General features: G+C 35.7%; 2 protein-coding genes across 9 annotated transcripts in view; one reads left to right on the top strand and one right to left on the bottom strand.

Annotated features, from left to right (window-relative positions):
* The window catches only part of ARL13B (ADP ribosylation factor like GTPase 13B), a 49,404-nt gene that overhangs the window by 17,034 nt on the left and 8,807 nt on the right, over positions 1–23,563 (top strand). For all 7 annotated transcript variants that reach the window (XM_042788984.1, XM_042788988.1, XM_042788986.1 and 4 more), the window contains exons 5-7: positions 16,944–17,049; positions 20,309–20,511; positions 22,900–22,996. In XM_042788984.1, the coding sequence (XP_042644918.1) occupies positions 16,944–17,049; positions 20,309–20,511; positions 22,900–22,996 (406 nt within the window). The remainder of the gene's footprint in view (positions 1–16,943; positions 17,050–20,308; positions 20,512–22,899; positions 22,997–23,563) is intronic.
* STX19 (syntaxin 19) lies at positions 2,016–13,297 on the bottom strand. 2 transcript variants are annotated; one of them, XM_033008002.2, is made up of 3 exons: positions 12,998–13,297; positions 12,828–12,902; positions 2,016–3,349 (listed from the first exon to the last, which is right to left on the bottom strand). In XM_033008002.2, exon 3 carries the CDS (start codon positions 3,262–3,264, stop codon positions 2,386–2,388), a length of 879 nt encoding a protein of 292 aa, XP_032863893.2. In that variant the 5' UTR covers positions 3,265–3,349; positions 12,828–12,902; positions 12,998–13,297; the 3' UTR covers positions 2,016–2,385. The 2 variants fall into 2 exon arrangements, with proteins under 2 accessions (XP_032863893.2, XP_009973492.3); XM_009975190.3 differs by having other exon boundaries at positions 12,828–13,297.

The raw sequence follows: 23,563 nt of genomic DNA, 5'->3' as shown, positions 1-23,563 counted from the left end.
ATATATATATGAAAGAGCATGTTGGCCATAGCAACGTTTTTCTCTGGCTAGTCTGCTCTTGAAACGTAAAGATAGCTTCAATATATGTAACAGTTAAGGGAGATTATTTAATGAAATAGTATCAGTGGTGTCATTGTCAAATATTATTTTTTTTTGCTACTGGGTAAATAATCTTTTTCACTTCAAGGTTCAGACCTCTGATATTGTTCTTTGATAAAGAGTGAATTTCAGTTACAATTTTAAGCTGGGATGGAAGGAATGCAACTATTTATAAATATAGCAATGGGGAAAAAATTCAGTAGTGCCTTTTGATAGTAGATTGATTTTCTTTTTTCTTCCACTAGATGCAATTAAAGACATCTAGCTCAGTGTCTTGCAGAACTGCAGTGCAATTTGCTCTGTCTTCTCTGACTATATCCAGATATAGTGGTATTGATTGTTTCTTTGCACAGCATAAAGGAGTTCAGAAATACATTCCTGGTTTAGTGTTTGGTTTTAGTGGTTGTTTTTTTCCTTTTTGGAAATAACTTTTTGTCTCAGTTGCATTGTTATTTTCTGTTAAATTGCATTAGAGCACTATTTCTCATTCAGTTCCAAAAGGGGTTGGGTACAGGGCAGAAACCAACCGTTGGGACTATGGAAAGCAAAAGCATTCCACATCTGCTTGATTCTCTTCACTGCAGAAATAACTACTGCTGCAAAATAAAGTAGTCATATACCTCATGTCTTGCTAATTCAGCTATTTCATAAAGAACATCTAAGGTCTCTTCAGGGACAGGTTGAGTCAATGGCAACTGCTCTGTTTTAGGTACTCAGGGGAGGTATTCATATTTACTACTTAAGGCATCTGTTTTGCTTACCTACCTGAGGATCCTAGGCTTCTACAGTTAGCAGAATTTAATGGAGCCATTTAGAATTCTGGAAACCCTCAACTAGTTCTTCTGGCCACTCCTATGGTAGTACAAATAAATGCATGTCCTATACCATGTCTAGTTCTGGACTTTGCCCTACAAGAAGATGGTGAAGACAAATGTGATTATACTATAGTGAGTTCACACTGCTTGGGTATTGGAGCATACGACACATGAGGAGAGTTAGAAAGCTGCATTTGTTTGGACAAAATGAAGAAACTAAGGCAGAGATCTTTCTGCTGCCTGCTAGTAAGGTGTGAAGGTAACAGAACAAGATTCTTCTCAGAGGCGTGGTGGTACGATGGGAAGTGGCGGTCAAGATTTGCAACCGGGGAAATTCCTGTCTTTATTTGGGCAAGAGTTTGAGCAAGAGGTTGTTCTGGATGTCCCCCAGAAGTTCCCTTCAATCTAAATCATTCTCTGGGGCTAGATTATGTTTATTTTTATAAGGATGGAGTTCTATTTTTTTATTACATTTTTTCCTTCATTTTTCTACTAATGAAAGTGAGTTTGCAGAGGAAACTGCATATTTAGATAGGCTAGGCAGCAGTAATAATGTGTCTTATCACTGTAATAAAGGATCATACTCCTCTATCCTTACCTAGTAGGGGTCTGCCGATGTAGTTGAATAATGTAAATATCTCTATGTCAGTTTATTAATGCTTGGCTTCTCAGCAGCCTACTAACAAATGTCCCTCTAGGTTTGGTGATGTGGTCTTCTGCTGCTAATGTATTCAGAAAATACCAGCTCAACACCTATCTGTAAGAAATACAGCATGGTGTTATTAAATAACCCAATGTCTGTTTCGCATTCCATAAGACTGCATACTGTCCTACTCTAACATGAGAATTATTTCATGGTGTTAAGTAGACGAGTAACCATGTAAGTAAATTTTCCTATAGAGGTAGTATTGAAACATTCCCAATAACTGTTTTCTGACTTCTTGTTTGATTTAGACAGCACATTCTGGATTGTTGCTAATGGTGTCTGCTTTATGTGTAGATTTTTTTTTTTTTTTGTAGAATTTCAGATTCCTGGAAAAAAAAAACTTAGCATTTGAACCAATTAAACATGAGTGCTAAAAAAACACAAGGCAATGAAAATACTAATTATTATTTTATGAAAGGTAACTAAACCATTCATATGAATCGTGTCTTTGACATTAACAGTATTTTCAATACTTCCCAAAATCACAGGTAGTTTGTTGCCACTTTGTTCTAGTTTGAGTGGAAGAATAAAAAAGTATCACTTGTGTCCTTTGATCCTTTCCCCTAGTTCATGTGTTTCTGTGAAAACCATAACCTTCTTTGCATTCTTCTAAGTCTTTGGAAAAACAGATGCTGTTTTTCCTAAGACTTCTGTGGAAGGGAAGATGGGAAGAAAAATGGAGCAATTGAGGGATGCTAAGAGTCCCTTAAAAGATCAGTTTACTGAATAGGAGCCATTGATATTTCAAACAGTTTGTTTCTTTTATCATTTGCAGCATGGACAACACCAGCAGCATATTGCTCTGCAAGGGTTTCTTTTTCGATACTTGACTGCAAGCCCAAATTTTTCTTTAGACATTTGAGTGTATTCTTGAGTGTTGTTCATAGTGATTTCAATGTTGTCGATCATTTCCCCTTGCTCCTCCACCAGAACTGATATCTGGATGAAAAGTTCCTTTAAGTCTTTGATCTGATTTTCCAGATTGACTAGTTCTTTGTGTCTCTGTTCAATTTCCGAAAGCTGAGCTTTGGTAATTTTGACTTCAGTGAGTAGATTTTCATTGAAAATCTCCCATTTTCCTTGTTGGAGCATGTCATTGACTTCTTCCTCAGATACTTCTTTACCAGCTACTTCAAGCTGGCGGACAATAAATCTTCTGCATTTCTCTTGCTTGGCGGTTATAGCATCATTGTATGAGAGCATAGCATTTAGGTAACGCTGCGATAAGAAAGTATGCTGTGAAGCTAGAATTCTTACTGTGGCACGTGATGGCCCATGTTCATTTTCAGCTTTTTTCACTGTTTTTGACAGTTCATCCAAACATTTTCGTATGTGCTCTGCTTGAATTTTTATTTCTTTTGCTATGTTAGATTCCTTTTTAAGAACACTGAATCTTCTCATTGAAGATACTAGGCTTTTTTGTTGTTGACTGAATTTATGAACTTCCTCTGCCAAATTATTAATTTCATTCTGAAGCTTCTGGATTTCATGCAAGTGCCTTCCAGTTATGGGCTCTTTTTCATAAATAATGGCCTGCTGTTCAAACCTCTCCTGCTCTTCTTCTTGTACAGTTGCACCGTTGTTTTCTCCAGCTATCTGTAGTTCCTTAGCTCTCAGTTTAAGCTCTTGGAGGCGGTCTCTCATGATTTTTGAGTTCAGGTTTTTTTCAGGTTCTTTCCCACTCTTGCAACACAGGGAGTTAACTTCAATATCTTTTTTTCTCCTTTCACTGTAATCAAAGCATAACAACAATCAATGTTAGCTGTTGTATGTTTACAGGAAAAATAGTTTTGGAGATCAGAGCTACTCTGCACAAAAGTAAAGTAAAAGTAGCAATGAATTGGAAATGGTAGGTATTCTGAATAAACATACAAGATAGGTGGTGTCAGTGCAGTCCACCATTTAATCCAGTTTCTGTAGGACTTAATCATAACCTAAGGTTTTTAATTTATCTTCGGATGGGCATAGTTAACAGTCTTCCCTCAGCTTCTTCTCTATAGTGTTTTTTTTCCACATGCAGTGAGTTGTAGCCCAAGCCCATCCTTGGGGTAGATTTGTGGTGTATGGTCCAGAACTTAGAACAATGAGGAATGTATCATGTGGAGAGGACTTTTATTTTGGGGAGGAGGAGAGGAGTATCTCAAATTCTTATTTTACTGTAATTCCTTATTTGATGAAAACTAATCAATTTTAAATCTTTTTGGAAATAGAAGTGAATCTGCTTTTGAGGGTATGAGATAGACTATCTAGTGAATCAGAGTTCTGGCATCAATCAACTACTTGAGGCTTTTAGTTCAGCCACACTGAAAAACCTTTCTCCATTTTCATTGCCTTCCCTTGCCTGGGGAGTTAAATTGATAGTAACTGAAGAAGTTAATTCTACAGCAAAACAGAACAATACAACTCTAATAATTTAACATGAAAATACTTTTTTTTAATGTCTTGAGTTTTCACAGAGGTGGATCCATATCTAATGTTGCAGCTCAAAGATTTTCTAACTCTTTTTCAGATTGCTGTCATTTTTCTTACATTGTCATTTGCAGTCTTCATAAAGTTTATGCAAATGTACTTTGTGCACCATCATGGGATACAATTCAGTACTGTTTCTTATTTCATAGAAAATAGATTTAGTTCTGTTTCCTACCCCAGCTGTTGTTCAAGCTTTACTGGAGATAAGAGAAAGTTTCTATTGTGTATGTTTTAGAAAATATCTAAGTTCAACTATTTTTAATTATAGGGAAGAAAGTATTTGTCTCTAACTCTACATGAGTGTTTTCCTTGGACTATGATCAAGAATAGAAAATTTCAGTAAAAATTAAAATGTGCAGGACTAGAAGATTATGGGATTTTTACTTGAGTGTCTTCTGGTTAAATCAAATGTGTGTCTTTCTAAGCGCTTTTCAAGGGTAAATGTTAAACAGTACAGTAGCATCTTTTGGCTGTTTTCAGAGGTTTCAGGGCAGTATTCTGAAATAGTAGTGTTTTTTAGGTGCATTTCTTCTTAAACCTCAATTCTAAAGATTTTTTTTTTTTTTTTTAGTAAGCAAATGCAGTATTTTTCTATAGTATACAAAAGGATTCATTTGTAATAACTGCAAAGGATCCATGCAGTATCCTGTCAATATGCAAACGATTTTGTTACATTTGAGCATCTTGAAATGATACTGCTGTGGTATCTCTGCTCCCTTATGCATATTTAAAGTCCCTAAATAGATTTTTTGCATCAAATAAGTCATAGAGTTGAACAGTGTGGACGTGTCTTCCAGAGACTTAAGTCTGGCGTCTGCAGGAGGATTAGCTGAAAAAGAAAACTTGAAATGCTACAAAGATCAGTCGTGAGAAAGAATGTTGACATTCTCCCTAGCATGGATTTCCCTTACTGATTTTTTTTTTTCCCCTTAATGCCATAATATCTGAATTTAGTGTTTGTTGATTCAAGTCCAGAGAATCCAAAAAGCCTGCCAGTCATGAGAAGTTATGGTAATGTACTGAGACTTGTGATCAGGCAAGCTTGCAAGTAATTTACTGGAAAATGTTACTTTGGGGTGGGGAAAATGTAACATGCATTAATTTTGTTACAGTAATTCCTCTTGATTGCCTAACTTGCTGTGTATCTCCCCACAGCAGAAGTCAAACAATTTCTTCAAGGTAACATTCTTTAGGAATGTTTCAGAGCTGCTTGGAACCAGGGAGACTGCCACAGGGAAAGTTCAGCTTGGGGCATGTGAAAGGAACCAGAAGTGCTAAACAAGGCTCCAGAGAAGTGACCTGAAAATCGGTTTTAGTATAGCCTAACACATCTGTTGACCCATATTAATTTAGCATGACTTGACAAGCCTGTAATTATAAGCAAGTTCTAAGGGCACCATTAATGCTTATGATGTGAGGTCGCAAGACTTTCTTGTATCTAAGAGAATTCAAGTAATTACTGAAAAGGTCTGAAATATACATGCAGTCATACAGTTACTCCTCCAGAGCACAGTACAATTTCTCAACAGGGCGGTTACCAATTTTTCATATGATTAATCTCCTGTGGTTTGAAAGTAAGTTAAACACTGCAGCATAAGAACGATACAGGGCTTCACCTTCAGTTTCTGTATCCATTAACGATTTACATCTACTTTTCAATGTTTGGGGTGCATTGGTCTTGAAATAGCTGTACTCCTTGGGAGAAAAAAAAAAAAAAGCAACAGAATTGCAAATTTGCAAATAATCTGAAATATCAAATTGCAAAAAAGTAAGCCAAAAATACTTGAGGTTGCTGTTAACAGAATATTTTTTTTCCTTGTTTAAACATCAGTCTAACTAAAGAGTGGAATGTAAGCAACTGAGCCCTAGTTTCCTATCTTATATCCTATCAGGTTTGCCTTCAAAACCTGTGACTGGACATGCTTGCCAATAAATGTGGTTGATTATACTAGCAACTGAAATGCATGCTGGTTTCAAATAAATAAGGATGTCTTCATGACAAAGATAATCTTGGAAATTGTTGGGTTGACTTCTCGAGTGTTCCATAACAAGCTTTGTTCATATACTGAGTCCTTGTTGTCCTATGTGTTTGTGTATATGTATAGAGGCATGTCCTGTTGTTCTTTTGATTGAGATGAAAGATCTATTTCCTTGAAGTTTTTGTCAATAAAGGGAAAATATGCCTGTTCTTTTAGGGTTGAGTAAAGCGAATATGTGGACTGGAAGCACTTCAGTGACTTAGTGTGTCCCTACACTCAAAAAAAGATTTTAAAAGCTGATCCTTCTGAAGTGATAAAGTAACACAGCCTAGCACATCCTCATCAGACTTTTTCTTCATTGAAGGTTGAAAAATATGGGTTAAAACAGCTAAGAGATTGACTATGGTAAAGGCAAAGCAAATCAGTAAATGGGAAAGCATTAGCTTGTTAAACTGTAGCTTCAAATTATTGACTTATGTTTAGAACTGGCCCTAAATACTCTTACACATATAAATCTGAAGAGCAGTGGTGGGGTTTGTCCATGTTTCTGGCCATTCCTCAGTCATAAATGCTGCTCTGTACTCTTATCTGAACTGTTACTGATGTTGAAATGGTATGGTTGGAGCTGGAATCACAAGCTGCTAGCTGGTTTTTAATAAAAGATAATCTGTAGAAATGGAGTTGTTCTAATAATACGTCTGCAATAACTTAGTCAAACTGCTATGGCACTGTGCCTTCTCTGTTCACACTTAGAAGCAATGTAAGATTGAAATCACAGCCAAAGAACAGACAGAGCTGCACAATGGATTTGGCGAGGATTATTGATGTACTTTCATACACATATTTGGGGAGAAAAAGTAGGAATGCACATAGGGCATTTCAGTTTGGTCACTCTGGCATACCTTATCCTCTAGAAATGCCTCCCTCCTCCTGCCACCCACTCCCCCCCCCCCCCCCCCCCCAGTGTTTTATCATGCAGATCCCCTGATGATTAAGTTTGTATTTGTTGTTCTGATATGCAGGCATCTTTGCATATAGTTATGTAGTTGACAGGTTCTGAAATGCAATTTTCACATTGTTGTCAAATACATTTTAAGGGTATTGCAAGAGTCTTTGCCTTCTGGTAATTTTACTGTGTTGCTCATCAGGGTTATGAATCTCTCCGGTCAAACTGATGACATATGTGCTGTGAAAGTATAATGACAATTACCTCAGCACACTGACTAGAGGAATAATAGATCGCAATGACTGGACCACCATTATTAATCTGTCATGATGATAAAGTATGTTTTAAATTCAAAGAATGAATTTGAATGAAATTAAAATTTTTATATTATCTTCTCTATCTTTTAAGAATGGGAGAAAAAAAAAAAAAGTCAAGTGGAGAGGTCCCTTTGCTTAATTGCGAAGCAGCCATATAGAATATTCTTCTACCTATATAATTTATCAATAGACCAAATAAACAGGGAGCCTACATCCAAGAATGAGATTTGGGCTGCATTACATTAAAAGGCATAAATAGATATTTGAAGTAGGTAAGCTCATCATATGGAATTCTTGTTACTGGTTGTAATTAGATTTAATGGTTTATTTTTTGGCTTTGATGAATTAATTTCCTCTTCACCCCTCTGACTTTCTAAAAATTCCTGTTTATTTTAATTTCCATAATTTTGTTCACTATTTCTTGGTATTTGGCACCTTCATTAAAATGCCTGACACAAAAGGCTCTGTTTGTACTTGACCTTTGATGCAATTTGCATTCCTTCGTACGTTTATTTTAACATACTGTGATCCACCAGGAGAAGAGGACTTGCAGACAATCAAGGCACAGAACTCTCTCTTTAAGAGCTCTTTGAGATGTCTGATCTGTGTTCTGCATCATAAGTGCTTTTTTTTTTTTTTTAATGATTTCAACAAAAATAAGGGTCAGTTTGTTTTCCTGCTCCTTAGTTATGAGTCAGTTAAGGACACTGGGTAGAGGACACTTTCAGGCAACATGTCACAAAGAAATTTCTGGTTACAAGTAATTTATTTTTTTTTAATTAAAAAAAAAAAAAACAACATTTCTAGGCTGCAGTGAAGTTACATTATAGCTCTCTTACATGGTGCCAGCAAACCTATATAACTTATTTTTGATAACAATTGCTCTGAGTAATGTTTGGAGTCATACTCTGGTCTGGAACTTGATTACTGCTTTAAACGTCTTAAGTTTAGCAACAAAAAATTAATGAGACACATATACCATTTAAATGCCTACAGTTTAAGATACTTACATCAGTCTGTGGGGAAAACTAGGAGTTTGAGTTGGAATTTGTTTGTTCCAAAGGCTGTGTTGTCTCATATATTCTCACAAGAAGAGAAGGAACTTGTTTGATGGTGTTTTGGAATATTTCCCTATTACCTGAAGATATATCTTAAGTAACTAAAGTAAGTAATTTTGCTACAGTTTATTTTCTCCTTTGTTTAAAAAGTTTCCTTTAACTTAAATACTTTGTAAACAAACATGCTTAAAGCAAGGATTATCACACAGCGAGGTGGCTGGACGAAAATATCCTCTTAAAGCATCTCTGTCTTAAGATGATAAGTCCTTGGAAAAACATATTTAAAAATAGTTTGAAATTCAGGTTTCTGTTTGTGGGAAGTGGGGGAGTGGTTCAACAGGAAAATACCAAAGACAGAGAGAGCTTCCCCTGGTTATGAGCCTAAAAAAGATGCCATTTGACATGGAAGATAGCTAAACTGTGTCAGTGTATATACAATATGATAGTGCAAAGTAAATAACATTTTCAGCACAGGGGACTTAAATGCTAATGGGTATCTTATTCTTAATATTAAAAAATACTAACATGCAAAGGTCATTTGTTTTTGTCAGCCTTTGTCTCTGGGAAATAACCTGTAGTACATTGGTTCTGGCATTACTACCTAACATGGAGGGAATGCAATCTGGTTGCTTGTCCCCTTGAGGCAATGTTATCCACCATAACTGCTATAAGGCTACCCAGTGAAACCAAAATGACCAGTATGCAGGAGCATAGAAATGCTACATTTGAAGCAAGGCAGCTTGGGAATTAACTAATTAGCGTGAAATAAATCATGGGAGATGGACAAATGTTGACACAGAGTAAAAACATGAGATTCAAATGGAACAAAACAGGCTGAGTATTCAGATGAGTTCATAAGATGGGTAAGGAGTCCAAAGTTGCTGGAAAAGTGCAACCAAATCGTGCTGCTGGAGTAAGTCCTCCAAGGGAGATGGAGAGAGGGAAAATGGACCTTAGCTACTTAAAATAATTCAGATGTTCTTGGGCATTTGGCCAGAAATTTGTAATACAATCATGTTGTAGATGTAGCTGTCTTGTGCTGGTTGTGTGGTATTGCACGATATGGGAAAGAATCCTGAGAGAGAAGAGAAGGGAATAATACAAGGCATAGACTTTATCATTAGCAGAGTGGTAGAGTACAGCGCCTTGTGGATCAGCTGTGTTACAAGCTGTTATACTTTTGAAATCTCTACAACTGTCAGTACTTCTGTTGCATTCCAATTAGAAAAAAAATATGTGATTCTTTTTTGTGATTTTATGAAGTATTTGGTTCAAAGGTGCACAGTGAACCAGTGGCAAATCTGAGATTGTTCCTTGCAGTTTTGGAACCTTTGTTATCAATGTGTGGCTGCAGATGTGGAAGACTTGAGGAAAAGCATCTACCACCATTTCCATGTCTACAGACAGCAATTTTCATGTTCCCTACCGATGCTTTGGGAAATGGAAGGTGGTGAGTTCATGCTTCTGCACTGATATATAAGTCACAGTTATAGTGACATGTACTGCACCTACAAGTCCTGACTGACAAAACAGGAGATCTCACTCTGCAAGTCAGTTAGTGAGTAGATTATTTTCTGTAACTGGCAAAGGAATGGAGTATCCCTTGACTAAAAGCAAAGCTGAAGAACTAACTTAATATTCTGATGGTGGGGTTTTTTCACCTGTTAAACCAGAGACTTACTGTCAGTAGTGCTCTTTAAGAGACCTCAGAAATGAGCAGTAAAGTAAGTGTATACATTATAGATATCTGGGCCTATTTGTTTATTTCCAGCAAGAAGAATAATAGAAGTCAGCACTTTCACTTAATTAGCTGGTGCAAATATGATGGCCACCTAAAGGTCACAGAAATCCAGAAAGAAAATCATAATCTCCTCTGCCAAAAGATCACATAATTAAGGTCCAGATATTGATATATTTTAAAGCAGTATTTGAAAATAAATTAGGAGCAAGATAAAAGGCTGCAACAGGATAGAGAACAGGTAAAATTCTTTCCATTTAATAAGATACATAGCTTGAACTCCTAGTTTAATGACTTTGTATTGCTATACATCAGTTTTAAGATTTTTGTTTTCCTGACAGTAGAATTGCAGGCTCAAAATTTGTACTGTGCAACATCCCACGTACTTCACATTCCCATTTCATCTCTGTCAGACCACATAGCTACATATTGCAGTCTTGGAAACTCACCTGTAATAAATGTAAGGATTTCCAGGCAGCTTTTTTTTTTTAAATCTTAACTTATAGGCAACTTTAAGTAACTTCAATGTTTGCCTAGGTGTTGGTATATCAAGGTGAAAGAGAGTAGAAGAAAATAATTCATGTTGGTTTTTGTTTTTGTTTTTTTTTTTAAATCTCACACAAAAATATATGGCAATATCATTTATTGTCGTTACTTTTGGAATTACACATCTGGAAGCTAAACATAATATGCTTGATATGAGCTCAGACATATCTTTGGATGCAGCCTATTTGATCAATAGGTATGATTAAACTGATAGCAGAGCAGAGTGTGTCAGAGAAATATGTTTTTGGTAAATAGGAATATGATTCAGACCTGAGCTAAGAATGAAGTCACTTAGCCAAAATGAAACAAATTGTAATTGTTGACATTCTTGTGACCACTTGAAAAGGTAGTATGAGAGTGAAGTTGCTCTAGAGCTGCCTAGAGATATTATAAACAGGATGAGTTTAGAATGTTATTTCTAACTATTCTGTTATTTAATTGTGACCTGGAGGAACTGTTTAGGGGAAAGGTTGAATTAGAAAAATGTCTCATATCTCCCTAAAACTGCATGAAAGCAAACTCTTAATTGATGTTTGCAGGCAGATAATCCTGTAGCACATTATTCACCAGTTTTTCATTATAGTTTACGCTAATATTCAAAGGATTATTTTGCTTAAGAATTGAAGGCATGAAAAGGAAACTAAAGAAATTAAATAAGCCGTCTTATTTGAGATAGAGCCTAATGTCAATTAGTAAAAAGTTACAAATGGGTTTGTAATGGTTGTCGACAATCCAGAAGGCCAGGGGCTTAGAGTGCTAAAGAAGAATGTAGTTTAATATCTGTTATCATCCACCATTTGGATTATTTCTGTGTAGTTAAAAGCTTTTAAATATTTTAAAATATTCTTGATTTTAGATAAATGATTCTCATAAAGATACATTTTCTTAAAGTTGCTTTTAATCATGTTGATAGTTCTAATATTGAAATATTTTGACCTCAGAGATGCTTTGCTCTTCGTTTGTTTTGATGGCCACCATGCAGGTTTGACCTAAAATTCTGGGTTTGTGATAAGTGACTCTGATTAAACTTAACCCCCAAAACAGCATCTCTGAGACACTTTTACAGATTACCCCACCCACTGTGTACCCTCTACAGTATTTAGTTTTTAGTGTTATGTTACTGTATGATAATCCCACACAAATGGAGAGAAATGAGTAAGTTAGAAAGTAAGTGTATTTTAAAAACCCTCCAAGTCTGCAAAACAAGAAAACTCATGTGCATATACTCTCACACAAAATACCCTTTTCCTAAATAAACCCTTTCTGTAACACTTGGATTTTTGATGACAGCGGAGATACAAATGTGTCCATTTCATACTGGATTTTTTTTCACCAAATCTTTTGATTTGTAAAGTAAACTTTGATACTGATTATTTTTCTTCTCTTTTCTCTTTGCTCAGTAATTTACATTTTAGAAACAGGTCAAGGAACACACATAGTTTGCATTCAGACTTTGTTGTTCTCTGGCATGTCTTCTGGCTTCTAAGAGAAATATTGTTACTCAACTGTAGATGTCAGTTGTGCCAATGCACACATACACTCCCTTTCCACATTGTTTCTCATGACTCTTGAAATAAGGTTTAAAAGCTCTCTAATTGGTTAAAAAAATCCTACTTGGTAGAAAAGCGCTTGGTGCCTACCTTTTCTTTATTTCTTGCATGAAGTAAGTCTGTTACACTCAGAAGGTACCAAATATACTTTATGTGAAATTGAAATAAGCCAGACATGATTTTATGCATGAAAGCTTCTTACTCGGCAATCTTCATGTGATAAGCCAACAGATTCTCTCTTGGGCTTTCAAGTATGTTTTAATACATACCTCCTATAGTTTTTTAAAGATGAAAAATTGCTATATATTAAGTTCGGCTGACTTGGAAGATTAAAATCAAAGTCTATTCTTTAAGATAACTCTGACATATTCCCTAAAGAAGGAAGTTTTATGCATAAAACTGCCTCAAAACCTAGCATTCCTGTGCATCAGCAGCAGAGATCTGAGACTATATTCACCCAGAGAAATATCCAGTTCTTCACAGGGTAGACATCCATTACTTGTACGTCTTGAGACTTAAGCACATTTCCATTCTAAACCACACTACACAACCTTTTTCTGATATTTGCAACTTTATAAACATTAAGTAAAAGAAAAGTCTTTACCTTTTAATCCTGTGCTGGTGGCTTTCTGCTGTATCCTTTACAGAGGAACTCCTGAGTTTAAAGCTTCAGTATAATCTGAAAAACATCATTTCAAATATTTGCCTAAGTAATGTGTTTTGAGTGGCATTCCATTAAGTATTTTCTGCATGCCTTCGGCTTCTAGCTCTTACAGAGTTTTCCAAGGGTTCATTTTCAGGAGCGGTGGTGTGAGAGAGAAGCTGACTTCTGCAACTGCAGTAGACAGGCAAACTGATTGCTTTCTACTTGGGGAATCTGGTTCTGCCTGTTTGAAACCCAGCCTTGCTGAGAGGCGGATGGCTGCCCGAGCTGCCCAGGAGCAGGAAATGTCTGGGAGCAGCTCCCTCGACAGAGGCCTCCTCGGCTGGAAGTGCAGCGCTGCCTGCCTACGAAGCAGCAGCGTAGGCGCAGGGGTTGCTCTCTCCTGCACTGAAGCACGAAGGGCAAAGGAAGCAAGGGTAGGTCATGGATCTATTAATACATTTACCCAAAAAGGAAAAAAAAAAAAAAATGCCACCAGCAAAATAATGCCTTCTGTGACATTATCTTAAAAATATTTTAACTCCATGTATAAGGTTGACCTAAAGGCTGAAGTGGGCACAGCGGACGTGGGTACAGCAGGAAATGTATGACCTGTGCAAAACCACTTGGGTTCTTGAGGAGTGTAAGGCAGAGACAGCTATCTGGATATGCTGCTTTTCCAGATGCAGCACCTCAGCTGTATTTTTTGAATACAATCAGTATTGCAACAGGAGTGCTGTAGAGAAAATGGAAGCTAATTGACAAAAAAGGATAAATCTTATACCTTTCAAGGTATTAGAGGTTAAAAATCAGCAGCTATTACAAGTTATGGGACATTAGTGTCACACTCACACAGAGCTATGCAGGTTACCAACATTTCATTCTGCTTCAGCTGTGCTTCATGGAATGTGCTGTCCAATAGCATAATAAATAGTGCAGTTATTTAATCTTTAGGTGAAAAACAGATAGGCTGTGGCAACAAACTCTGTGTTCAGAAGTATTTCCTTCAATTAGGTCTAGATGAATTGACAGCACTGCTGAGGAATGTGTTTTGAGACTAAGGGGCAGTGCAGCAGGATTTTCAGACTGTAACAAAGATAGGTTGTGCGGAAAAAGAAAGTGGAGATAATTGTTTACAATCTTTTAATTACTTTCCATAGCTTTCTTGAATTTCATTTAAGTTTTTGTCTGGTTTAGTTTTGGTCCTATTTCACAGCTGACTACTGAGAGGACATCACTTGTTCTAGCTGGTTGGTGAGAAGGAATAGTGCCAGAGTATAATAAGCATATTGAAAATGTCCTTGGTTCTGTATATCCACTGAACAACAGTTAGAGAATCTCTGCACTATATCTTACAAAGTACTGTAGAAGTACTCTTTTTGTTGAGAAGTGGGAATGGATTCTCAAAGGAGGGGCTGGGAGGAGAGCCTTATGTTCTTTCTAGCTCTGCAATCAGGTCAACAAAGTTTTGATTATCGGTAGGATGCAGGGGTTTTTATCCCAAAGATTCTGATAAGTGAGTGAACCTTTTGGACCACAAATAGTTAAGACTGTTGAAGATAGAGAATGGACATCTGAGAAGTTGTCTTTTTATGGTCTCTTTCATAAACTCTTCTTGAAAAGAAAGATTGGTATATGAGGTTAATGGTGACAAGAAATGTTTTTCTGAGCTGTAGGTGCAACACAGCTTATTTTTTAATGTCTCTCTGAAGCTAAAAACTCTCTTGGGAGTAAAATAATTAAGCACTGAGGCTCTCATACTGTGATTCTGGAAAATAGGAAGGAATAAGGTCTTAGATCAAACTGAAGTGCTGACAAGTTCTGCTAACTATGGAGTGAATTCTTACCATTGTTTCTGCCCATCAAGTAGTACCATAAACCCAAAGTACAAGCTTTGGCCTAACATTCCCTAAAAGCCATTTGAGTTAATAATGATGACGACTTGTGATTTCAGAAAAAAGGGTATGATGTTTGGTTCCAAAACCATCTGCCATTGCATTGATGGAAGGCAAATATTTGTGATTTTATCCAGAATGTTGAATCAGATTTCTCATGTAATGAAAGGGTTGCTAAATTTTAGAAAAACACTGTTTTAGTGGAATTTCTTTATTAGAGAGAGGCAAGTGCAATTTTTGGATTCCATAATACTATGCAATGCTTGTCTTTGCAGCTTTTGCACTTGGCTTGGATTATTACTGTCGTAAGTAAGATTGCATCGTGTATCTCTATTCCAGAATGGTCTACTCTGGTTCAAAGCAAACAGTACCAATTTTCCTGCTGAAAAATAGTAACTTTGAACAGGAGTAGTCTACTGCTCGTAAAAATACTATTTAATATCTTTTCATAGTTCTTAGAGTTTTAACATACTAGCTTTTAATTAAAAACAGGTAATGGGAGAGGAAAGACTATATATCCTATTGCCATGAAGAGTTTTTATGGAAGATGGGAACAACTCTTTTTTGACTTGACCTCTTTTGTGAAGCTTTGTTTAGTCTTTATAAAACTCTTAGACCCTCAAGACACATGAATTATTTCCTATGTGTTTTTTTTTTTTTCATTTTTGTCTGTTTAAAATATCTATTTTGGATTTCTATATAAATTTCTCCATTTGTTGTTAAAATTTGCTTGTAAGTGAACTCAGAAAATCATTGACCAACATGACTGCAAGTTTACTTTAAGTTTGTTCTTAGAAAATACATCTGCTTGGCTAACACATTCCTAAATACTTAAGTATTACTGTGTTAATCCATCCTACCTTCTTGGGTGTTGATCAATTTAAATCCATTTTAATCAAGAAATTGAGGTCTCGAGGGGAGTAAAATCACGTGAGCTTCATGAAAATTATTACTTGGATAGCTGAGTGAAATCCCCACAGACGAAAAGATTGTGCTTTTTTATGAGAGGTGGTTCCATACAGGTTTTGGCAGTTACCCTTGCTTTTTCTTACACGTAGTTTGTGAAGTACCTTTTAAGGCTTTACATCAGAAGCTCTTCCAGTTTCATTTAATATATAGAGGAGTTTTCAGTGAAACATAAAAAATTAGGCTTGATAAAAGTAAGTAACTTTCATTTCTGTGGTTAGAACATGGTATCACCAGGAGTTTGCTGAGGTGAAGAACTTAAGTGTGCTGTTTATAATTCTGGACAGCCCTCTTATCTTTGTCGTAGTTACTGATAACAGTGTTGAAAGGAACATAACAGCCTCTGCTTCAGAGTGTATGTCCATATTAAAGTGTGAAATAATGGATAACATTGTCTGGGTGGTAAATCAGATCTATTTTGTGCCTTTTAAGAAACACACATTACTGGCTGTAGTGTTGGATGCAGTTACAGAGTATATCGAAGACAAATCTGATCAAGAACAACAGTCCCCCAAAAACTTAAGATGTGAATCTTCTGGAGTCCTCTCTGCTACCATATCTCTAAGAAATAAGACAATGATGGCACTTCATCTTACAGAATACTTATTTTGTAAGCTATGTGTTTCATACACTTTTTTTTTTTCTTCCCCCTATTTAATAATAAGGTGTGAGTTTGAGCCATTCATGCAAGTTCCTCCCTCTGAGCTTTAAGTTTTACTTACAGAGAGCAGGTTCAAAACTTATCAAAGTGTTTGGCATCAGAGAGAAATTCTGGATAGTAGGCCAACCTGAGATGATCATGAAGTTGTATTAGACAGGGAAATGCACATGATTTGGGAAGTTGCAAAGTTCTGAACTTTGATCCATAGCCTCCAGTAGCTTGTACTAGGTAGCTTTAGGTGTAGAATGGTACAATCTTTAACATCCATCATCTTAGCTGTAAAATACAGTTCCTTTGTCTGATAATAATTATTAAATAATTACAAAGCACCTTAGTAAATATTTAATATTAGTATCTGCTGAAAATTGTGCATGGACTAACATGTTTATTAAGTAGAAAGAACAAATAAGAATTAAAGCTGAAACAAGGCATTTTCTCTTTACTTTCTTCTTCTTCCGCTTCTTCTTTATACTTTTGTTAAAAACTTAGCTTTTGGAGATCTGAGAATCTCTCTTGTGTCAGGGTGCTAAGTATTTATCTTAATCTTTTCTTTAGGCTGGCTAATAAGCAGGACAGAGAAGGAGCTTTGTCAGAAGCAGATGTAATCGAGTCCTTATCTCTGGAAAAACTTGTCAATGAACACAAGTGTCTATGTCAAATTGTAAGTATATTTTAAGATGCTTCATTTTCTAATATACATGTAAAGCTCGCAGTAAGGTAGGAGATTCTGCCACATAGCATAAAACTGAAACTAAACCCCAGCAATCTCAGCAAAGATACAGTACATATATATCTGTTCTGCAAGCAATTCTACAGTTCACCTTGAGGTTGCTTGTGGATCTGTTGAAGAAATCTTTATAACAGGGACCTTCGAGGTGTACATGCTGGTCCATTCTGAAACTATGTCAGAATAATTAGTTACTGATGTGGTTTAAACTTGTTTAATTGGTCAGCAAGTTTAGTATTCCACCTTTTTTAAAAAGAATCAGGAAATGGAATTTGCCTACATTGACATTCAGAAGGGATCATTGTTCCGATACGATGTTTGTCTCAATTCTGTTCATAATTATAATCATCATTTAGTCTGAGTCACCATCTGCCGAACAGTAAGAACTTAATCTAATTCCTGTGGCATCTAATTCCCAGCACAGTAGTCAAAGAACACTGTTAGAGCTAGTTGCTAGTTCATATTTGTCCTAAAATAGCTACATTTCAGATGTAGTATTCACAGTCATGTTACTAAAAGAAAAAAAAAAAAAAGGGGGTGTGTGTGGGGTGAGTAAAAACCAGAAATCTGTATGGAAGCTACTTAATATTGGTCAGTATTTCAGATAATTTATCCAAATCAGTAGTCCCTGAAGCTTTCTGTAAGCCTTTCTTTTAATCAACCAGTTTATTAGTTAACTATTTGTGGGCTTTACTTCTATAATCTTTTTCTAATTGCAATAAGAAACATTTTGAAAGTTAATGAGAATTATGCTGTTATTAACCAAAATTAGAAGCCAATTTTGCAAAACCAGTCCAGCTGGTATTTGGGTTTTAAAATTTAAAAAAAGACTTGTAATTCCCCAGGGAGAGTTGCAAAATTCATAGAGTAATACATACTGCTATTATTTTCTGTAGAAAGTTCATTTGTAGCAGGGCATAGCTATGTTCATTATGTCATGGCTCTTTGAATGCTTTTCTTCAGTTGGTTTACTTTGCACTATGCATATGTAGAAATCATAAAAATTGCAAGTTCACCTTTTTTTTTTTTTCCAAGGAACTTCTGTGACAAAAATTTTCTTTCAAAGCATTCTATAATATAAAAGACCTGAAAGATTCTAGTGTATTTTTCCAATACTTTAGAATTACTTAATTTATCATATGTTCCAGTAAAATGCTGTTCTTGTTCTTCATTTATATCTTGGGTGTAATCAACAAAGGAACCAGATCACATTCTCTTAAGTCATTTTAGCTGAAATCAGCTGAGAGTCTTACGTACTTAAATGGGCAGCTTCTTTAATAGGCTCATTAAAGGTAAACATGGTCCCAAGTTATTTCAATATGATGACTTCATGGGGTGAATTTAAACCAGGGTATTGTGAAACAAGATTTAAGTAAAATTAGGCAAGAACCAAAAGCCCTTTTGTTTGTTCTTATTCTTTTAATTAGTTTTTTTCTGGATCTTTGAATTTCCCCACAAAATATTAAAGGAGATAGAAGGAGTTGTTTGTCTCAGTGTCACACAGTGTCAGTGAAATCCATCTTCCTCTTTTTCTTGTTTAGTGAGTCTGTATATTCTATATTTCTAAATTTTTATAACTGAACTACAGCAACAATAGTCTTGGTTCAGACCAAGAAGAAAATTGCCCCAGTGCTGTCTATTGTTTTATCTTAGTTTTCATGGAGAAACAAGGTATTATTGCCTATGCATCTTCTCCCTGATTAGGTTCTGCTAGAGTATTGTAGTATTTCATAGTGAACAACAGTCATATTTGAACCTTAATTTAGACAAAGTAGGAATGTATTAAAATGCAAACTCAATTTGGCACTTGGGGGGGGGGGACATTATACGTCAGAATTTTTTTTTTCTTTTGTAAATTGTACATACCATATCTGACTGTGATGCCATTTAAATGCTTGTCAAATTAAGATATAACATAGAGAATTTTTTAGGTGTTAACATTGGAAAGTTAGTCTTTTTTAATCTTCCTTCATTCATGAACACAAATCCTGAACACAATCAGTGTGAAATATCATTTCTTCATGTCAAATACATAGCTGGATCTATTCAATTATTATTCAGAGAAGAACTTAAAGACCCATGCAGTGCTCCAAAGCATTCTGGAAAATAGTTCTGAAGAGATCTTGGTGTAGATCATCTTGTCCTTTTCCATGTTCTAAGCTAGAATCAAGCCATATCTCTTTTGTTCCAGTTAAAGCCCATTATATTTGTCCTCCTGACATTAAAGATGAAGAGCAAATTATTATTCTTCTATTTGCAGTTATGCTTTATATTTTTGAAGGCAATTACCATATCTCCTTGAAGCTTTTTCATCTCAAGAGAGCCACTTCTGTTCCTTCAATGTTTTCTTACCAGATGTATTTTCATAACCAATTGTGTCTGATTTTTCTCACTGTGCTCCTCTTGATTCCTTCCAGTCAATCTTCTTCCTTGAATTCTTGGATCCAAGCTAGATAAAGTATTCCAAACTAATTTAGCAATGAGTTTTGCACCTATCTTCCAATAGATTTGCCTAGATCATGTTTCTCTTGCTCGTTAATGAGAATATCATGACAACAGTTTTACTCCGATCAAGATGCATATTTTGCTTCACCTCTATCCACAATCTAGTTCTGATCTAAAAAATTGGTTTGGCAGTTTTTCTGACAAATTCACACAGGATTTTTTAAATCCCCGAGGTGCTTATGAACAAGTCAAACATTTCTTTCATGAACTGAAGCTAAGCTGATTCTCTTGCACCTAATTTTTTCCATTTTACTAGATAAATATGGCATAGACTATTCATAAATCAGCAGCAAAACAGAACATAAATATTTGGGGTTGATAAATCACATTTCTATATAGATGCACAGATATGGATGTGTATGGTGTATAAATATACATATATATATAGCAGGTGTATATGTAACAGCTGTGTGTATATGTAACCGGTGTATAGATGTCTAGAGATAGACATGGAAACATGTTTTTCTGGACTGGAAATAATGGAATTTGTTAGAACTAATGTGATTTGTATATTGGCAAAAAAGAAGCATCTAAATTTATAGAATACCTAAATGCAGTTTTATTTCCCATACTTCTGTGTTTTGCGAGCTTCACAGTAAACAGTAATTGTTTGGCTGATTTTCTTGTTTTCAGTCAAGGAATATGTTCTGAACTCCAAATAATTTTCCTCTTCTCCTTATATTTACAGGAACCTTGCTCAGCTATCATGGGCTGTGGGAAGAAAATTGATAAATCAATAAAAAAGGGTTTATATTGGCTTCTACATATCATAGCAAAAGATTTTGATGCCTTAAATGAGCGCATCCAAAGAGACACTACAGAACAAAAAGCATATGAAGAACAGAAGAAACTAGAACGAGCTGAGCGAGTGAGAAGGATACGAGAAGAAAGGTATTGTCTCTGTAATTTCTTCTACCTCCCTTTCTTCCCTTTCTCTAAGATACTTGATGCATTCCTGTACATAGACCTTATGGGAACCGAGCTATCAAGGATTTAAAGCTTGCATGCCAAGAGTCTCCGTATTAAACGTATGAACCTGAATGCTAGAGCCTTTCTTTAAGACCTACAAGTTTTTGCCTGGTTCATCCCCTTTATTTTATTCACTCTATGCTGGAAATGTACCATGAATGAGAATTGCAAGGTAGTTGTGAAATAAATTTGGCCTTGCTAATATAACTTCACAGGAGGCTAACCTAATAAATAAATCCTGTCATTTAATCTTAAGTTACCTTCAAGTGTGTTCTAAAATAAATTTTATCTAAGTTAGACTTTGTAACCCATATGTGAGTATCAAAGCCTAGATGTCAAACTTTATTCAACACTATGCTTAATAAACTTCAGGTGAGATTTAAGATGATGCAGGGAGGGGAAGCAGGACAAGTGATTTATTACTTCCCTTCAGAGCCCTTTGTGGTCATCAGCAGCCCACCATGCTTCCTATTAGAGGCTGATGTGGATCATTTTACTGGAGCATTCTTAAAAAATTCACTGAGCACCCGTGCCCCCCACATCTGTCCTATATGTGCAGAGATTTGCATGTCTCTGCAAATGTGAGGAGGAACTGTGAAGCTACCGTGAAGCGTCTTAGCTTGTACTCTTGCTGATTTGCTTTACTTCAGCAAGGACATTATGTAAGCATATTTTAAGCACTTGGAATTTGACAGAGTCTTCATGCATATTTCACAAACATAAAAGAATTCATATGCTGTTAGTCTGCCAGATGTCTCTGCATAGACAAAACCCTCTGACCGTTGGATTGTGTTGGGTTTACGCCACATCGAGAGAGGACTGACTGAAACATGTCTCAAAGAGATTGTCTGATAATATGGGCATTTTTCCATATATTCTGTGCCTGATTGGTGATCTTGATTGTGTTTGTTCACTGGAAGAATTGTTTGAGTCTGAATTGGATTAAAGATTTAAAAGTTCTACTAAACTTCTTGTGTGTTAGAGGAGAGCTAACTAGTAACTTCTGCTGGTTTTAGTTGTAGCTGAGGGCCTGTTTCAGATATAAGAGATGGCATTAACTCTCACTTTGGTGTTTTGCATCAAATCAATTTCTTACTGTAAAAAACGGGTTAATTTTGATTCAAGTGTAATTCTGTTTCATTCTGCGTTTTAATAATTCCACAGACTGCTTTTTGTTCACATTTGCTTCCCTGAATGTTTTCTCAAAGTGCATTTCCTCTACAACATGTTGGTATCAATCATCCTGTTCCGAAAGAAAAAACAGAGAGACAGTGCCAGTAAGTTTTAATAAAGCACTGGCCGTTCCTTCCAAGTGGTATGTTTTCATAGGTAGATCAGTGACCTCCTTTTCATTCCCAGCTGTGCTTCTGAATAACGAGGATACTTCCTCTCTCAGTACTTGCAGCTGTAAAGTAGGTGTAACAGTGACTTCCTATGCAAAAGTGTCATCAGATCTATTGGTGAAAAGTATGTGATGAGCATATACTCTATTAACGATACAGTATTTAACAGTTAGTAACTTTGCATTTCTTACATAGAGATCTGGTACATAAAAAATAACTAGTGCTAGTGCAATGAGAATGTATGTATGGAAGAGCATTATGTGTCTTTCTGAACTTTTCTGAGCTTAGTTAAAGCAAATATAATTCCCTAACTGGTATTACATAAACTGAACAGTCTGGTACCAGTTCTCCCTTATGTATATTATGAAGAATCTAAAATTAATAGAAATAGAGGTTTATTAAAAATAGTAGATAGTATGGTTTCTCACCATGTAGATTTCTTTTTTTTTAAAAAAAAAAAAAAATAGAATACTTTGAAACAATTGTTATAAAAGATTACCAATGTGAAAATTTCAGTATACTGTTGAACAATCAAAACCTTTCAGTTACAGATGTATTCTGTCACATATCCTATCCTCAGAAACTGCTTCTACTTCCTGAAGTGCTGATTGAACTTTCTGGCACATAGCAGCATGTGTTTCTACTGCTGCCATAATATATACTTGTGCTTTATTGATGCTAGCTGTCATTGTGATTTCTGTAGAACGTTTTTCAAAATACAGAAGCATATTGTAAAAATCAGCTGGCATAAATTGAAGGATGAGTTAGATGACTTAATAAGTGTTCCCTATTATGTAAAATTCATGTCTTGGCTTCTTTATAATTCTTTGTTCATCCCTCCTGTTTCCCCTCCTCCTCCCCCCTGCCGCTCCCCCCCCCCCCAAAAAAAAAAAAAAAACAAAACCACAAACCAACAAACTATCCCCAAAACCACTTAAACAACAACAACATAAACACAACAACAAAGGGAAAAAGAAGAAGGAAGAAGTGTACCTGATGAGGAAGACCCTGAGCCTGGGAACTCTGTAAACCCCTTCCAGCCTATATCTGCTGTAATCTCTGAGGTATGAAATATGTGGAAATCTGAATCAATTTAGACCTACCACTAGCAAATGTCTGAGAGGTAATGAGAGAAGTGGTTAATTTAAAAGAATTGTTCTAAGTCTGTATGCATAGCATTATTTTATTTAATTCTTCTAATGTTGGCAGTCTTGTATTGTGTGCATTGAATCAATGCTTTCACATTAAGAAAATCCCCTATTGTTGATTTGGGGACAAAAAGTTTTGTAGACATAGTAAAAAAAAGGTATTATAAGCAGGTGACTGACAACATATTTCCTAATTAAACTATTGGATATTCAGGAGTGGAAAATATTCAAGGTCTATTTGTTTCTTGCAAAGTGTTTTAGTGATGTAGTGAGTCCTATAAATCTCCCAAGCTACTTCAACTTTCTAAGCATAACCTGTTTTCTGTTGAAAACTGGGACAATTGAGAAGTTTTCTTAGCTTTGAAATACAAATAGCATATTAATATAAAAAGTTTCCTTAACCTGTGTTTGTAAGCTCAGGTAGTTCTTATTTGTTGTACCATATTTTTTTATTCACTTGACTTGAGATAACATAATCTCAAG

Source organism: Tyto alba, unplaced genomic scaffold, assembly GCF_018691265.1.
Source record: "Tyto alba isolate M040663 unplaced genomic scaffold, T.alba_DEE_v4.0 Super-Scaffold_14, whole genome shotgun sequence".
NCBI lineage: Eukaryota > Metazoa > Chordata > Aves > Strigiformes > Tytonidae > Tyto > Tyto alba.
The sequence above is the reverse complement of the archived record's forward strand: the minus strand, read 5'-3'. Positions and strand labels throughout refer to the sequence as shown.

What these genes read in the sequence shown, in the direction of transcription:
- STX19 (XM_009975190.3), bottom strand. Translation starts at nt 3,264, where the DNA reads ATGAGAGACCGCCTCCAAGAGCTTAAACTGAGAGCTAAGGAACTACAG.